The 2,450-nt window shown below is 39.4% G+C and overlaps 1 protein-coding gene across 1 annotated transcript; it reads right to left on the minus strand.

Annotated features, from left to right (window-relative positions):
- Positions 1-202: 202 nt before the first annotated feature.
- On the minus strand, positions 203-1,670 carry LOC127749744 (uncharacterized). Its single transcript, XM_052269247.1, has 4 exons — positions 1,598-1,670; positions 1,251-1,465; positions 401-1,162; positions 203-325 (listed from the first exon to the last, which is right to left on the minus strand). Exons 1-4 carry the CDS (start codon positions 1,668-1,670, stop codon positions 203-205), a joined length of 1,173 nt encoding a protein of 390 aa, XP_052125207.1.
- Between the last annotated feature and the right edge of the window lie 780 nt (positions 1,671-2,450).

A 2,450-nucleotide genomic window follows, 5' to 3' on the forward strand; every position in this document is an offset into this window, starting at 1 on the left:
TTAAATGCAAAATGTTTAATTTAGATATAATACTTTATGAATAAAAGTAACGTTCTTTCCTAAAACTTAAATATTTTCTAACACTGGAAACACTTATCACATGAACTTGTCCACATTGAGTACAGGGGGACCCAAATTTACAATGGCTGCAGTTAAAATTAGAATGTCATCTATAAATGGGATTAATTCCCAAGGAATTGGGTCACATAAAAACTCTCTCAACATGCACCCTAGCTCTTGCTATTTCAGCACACCTAAGTGCCTCAGCTCTAATCATTTGTTTTTTTTGGTAAACAAAGGGTGGTCTATGAAGTATTAGGTTCCTCTGAAACAGAAAAAGAAAATGGGTAAAATGCTCAGTGCACAAATTGTGCTACACAATGTAAATTCAAATACTCACCATCAAACATTCCTGTTCAATTTTGAATCCCTTGTCTGCCATTACAGCATCCTGGTAAATTAATTTGTCCAAAATCCCACTGTCATTAACAATTAGTTTGTCTGATGCCCTGCCTCCATATGTTTGACTTATGTGTGTTATCAATCCTGAGGGGGCAACACCAACATCAAATTTAGCTGTTTGCCTTCCCTTGTAATTTGACCATGTCAATATTCTACACTTTAAACACTTAGATTTCTCAATAGGTGTCTCTGCACAGTCTAAAACTATTCTGGTATTCCTATAATTTTTAAAAGCTATTGGCATATTGGATCTAATTACTTCATGGTCAGGCCACGAAATCATTGTCTCCAGTACAATGCGCAAGAGAGGCACTAGTTCTTTAAAATAATTTGAGCAAGTCTGACGGCACACTCCCATCAATATTGATAATGAGGTAAATGACAAATTTAGTTTCAATTTTATAAAGACTAGTATGATTCTGTGCTTTAAACACATTTCTTTTTTGTCTTTTTTGTCACCAATTAGATCACTAACACAAGTTACTAAGGCTTCAAGTAACTCAAACGAATGTAACCCGGTGAAGTTCTTCAACTTTTCCTTATCTGACAAAACATCAACAACTGTCACAACTGGCTTTGGTTCCTTTGGCTTCTCTGTCATTTTGCAGTCACATTTCGAAGGGTCTCTCTGACAAGATACATCTTTGGATTTAGGTTCTTCGTTTGATTGTGCTGCGTCGTCTTCATTCTGTCCGTTATCCTTATTAAAAATATAAAAATTTATTAATTATAAAATGATGACATGGATACGAGAGAATGAGATTTTTTAAAAAGTATAAAATGTGCACTTTCTGAGCATCATTGTTTGCTAGATTTGCTTCTTCAAAGGGTGGAGGTGGTGAGGAGGGCCTGGGCCTAGCAGCTGCCCTTTTCTCTCTTCTCCTCGACCGCCCCTCTTGCTTCTCCTTGGCCTCAACACTCAAGACTTTGTCATGCTGTCTGACTGGAAGGTTTTGAGATGGGATGGCCGTAAGTTTGAGTCGCTTCACTTTCTTCTGGTCAGCTGCAAACAAAAAATCGTGAAAACAGAGCGTTGGGAAGGAGACAAAAAATAAAGGAGAGACCTGTTGCAAGCTTTTTCATGGCACAAATTTAGTGAGAAAGAGAGAAAATATGCGATTTTGGGGTGACATACCTCCTGGAAAGTAATCTGACGCTAGAAAATGATGACCACAAACACGCATGGCGTTCGACGCCGGCTTGCCCATCCGCAAAGCCACTTCCCATTCTTTCCTAATCTTCAAATCGTCGGGAAACTAAAGAAAACTTAGACTACCGACTGCCTTATTGTCGCACTGTGGCACACAACACATTTTGGTGACGCGCTTTGCCTCATTTGCCCGTAATTCCTGATCAGACGCACTTGAATCCATGATTACACAAGCCAAACACAAGCGGAACCTCACTGTAAAAATTTTTGGGAGTAATTTTACCCTTTTGGGTGACGAAACGCTCACTCAAGAAAATCGGGTGATTAATTTTATCGACCCTTGGAAGAGTAATTTTACTACATACATGGGTGGGTAAAATTCTCAACCCACGGGGTGAAATTTTTGATCTCATGGTAGAGTGTATTTACTTACCCACGAGGTTAAAACAGAATGGTCTCCACCTTGGGTGTGAAGCTGAACTGTATGAAAAAAGTGTGGCACCCTACTGAGAGTTGAACCTCGGACATTCCGATTACGAATCCGCGCCTTTAACCACGCCGCTACCGCGCCTTCCTGGCTAAAAACACGCTGGCTCTTAGTGTCTTTCCTCCGGAGTGCTCCGTGACTTCTATTCGTAATTTTACCCTCGTGGGTGTGTAAAACATTTTTTTCATCCAGGAGGGGTAATTTTACCAACAAACATTAGGCGAAATTTACTCTTTGGGGGTGTAACACGTAATTACCTGCCCAAATGCTGATTTTGTCTCACCATTCTTAGATAAATGTAGTTGTGTGGGAGATAAATTACTTTTTACCAACCCATTATTAGGGTAAATT

This window comes from Frankliniella occidentalis, unplaced genomic scaffold (genome assembly GCF_000697945.3).
Source record: "Frankliniella occidentalis isolate FOCC.00 unplaced genomic scaffold, Focc_3.1 Scaffold87, whole genome shotgun sequence".
Taxonomy (NCBI): Eukaryota; Metazoa; Arthropoda; class Insecta; order Thysanoptera; family Thripidae; genus Frankliniella; species Frankliniella occidentalis.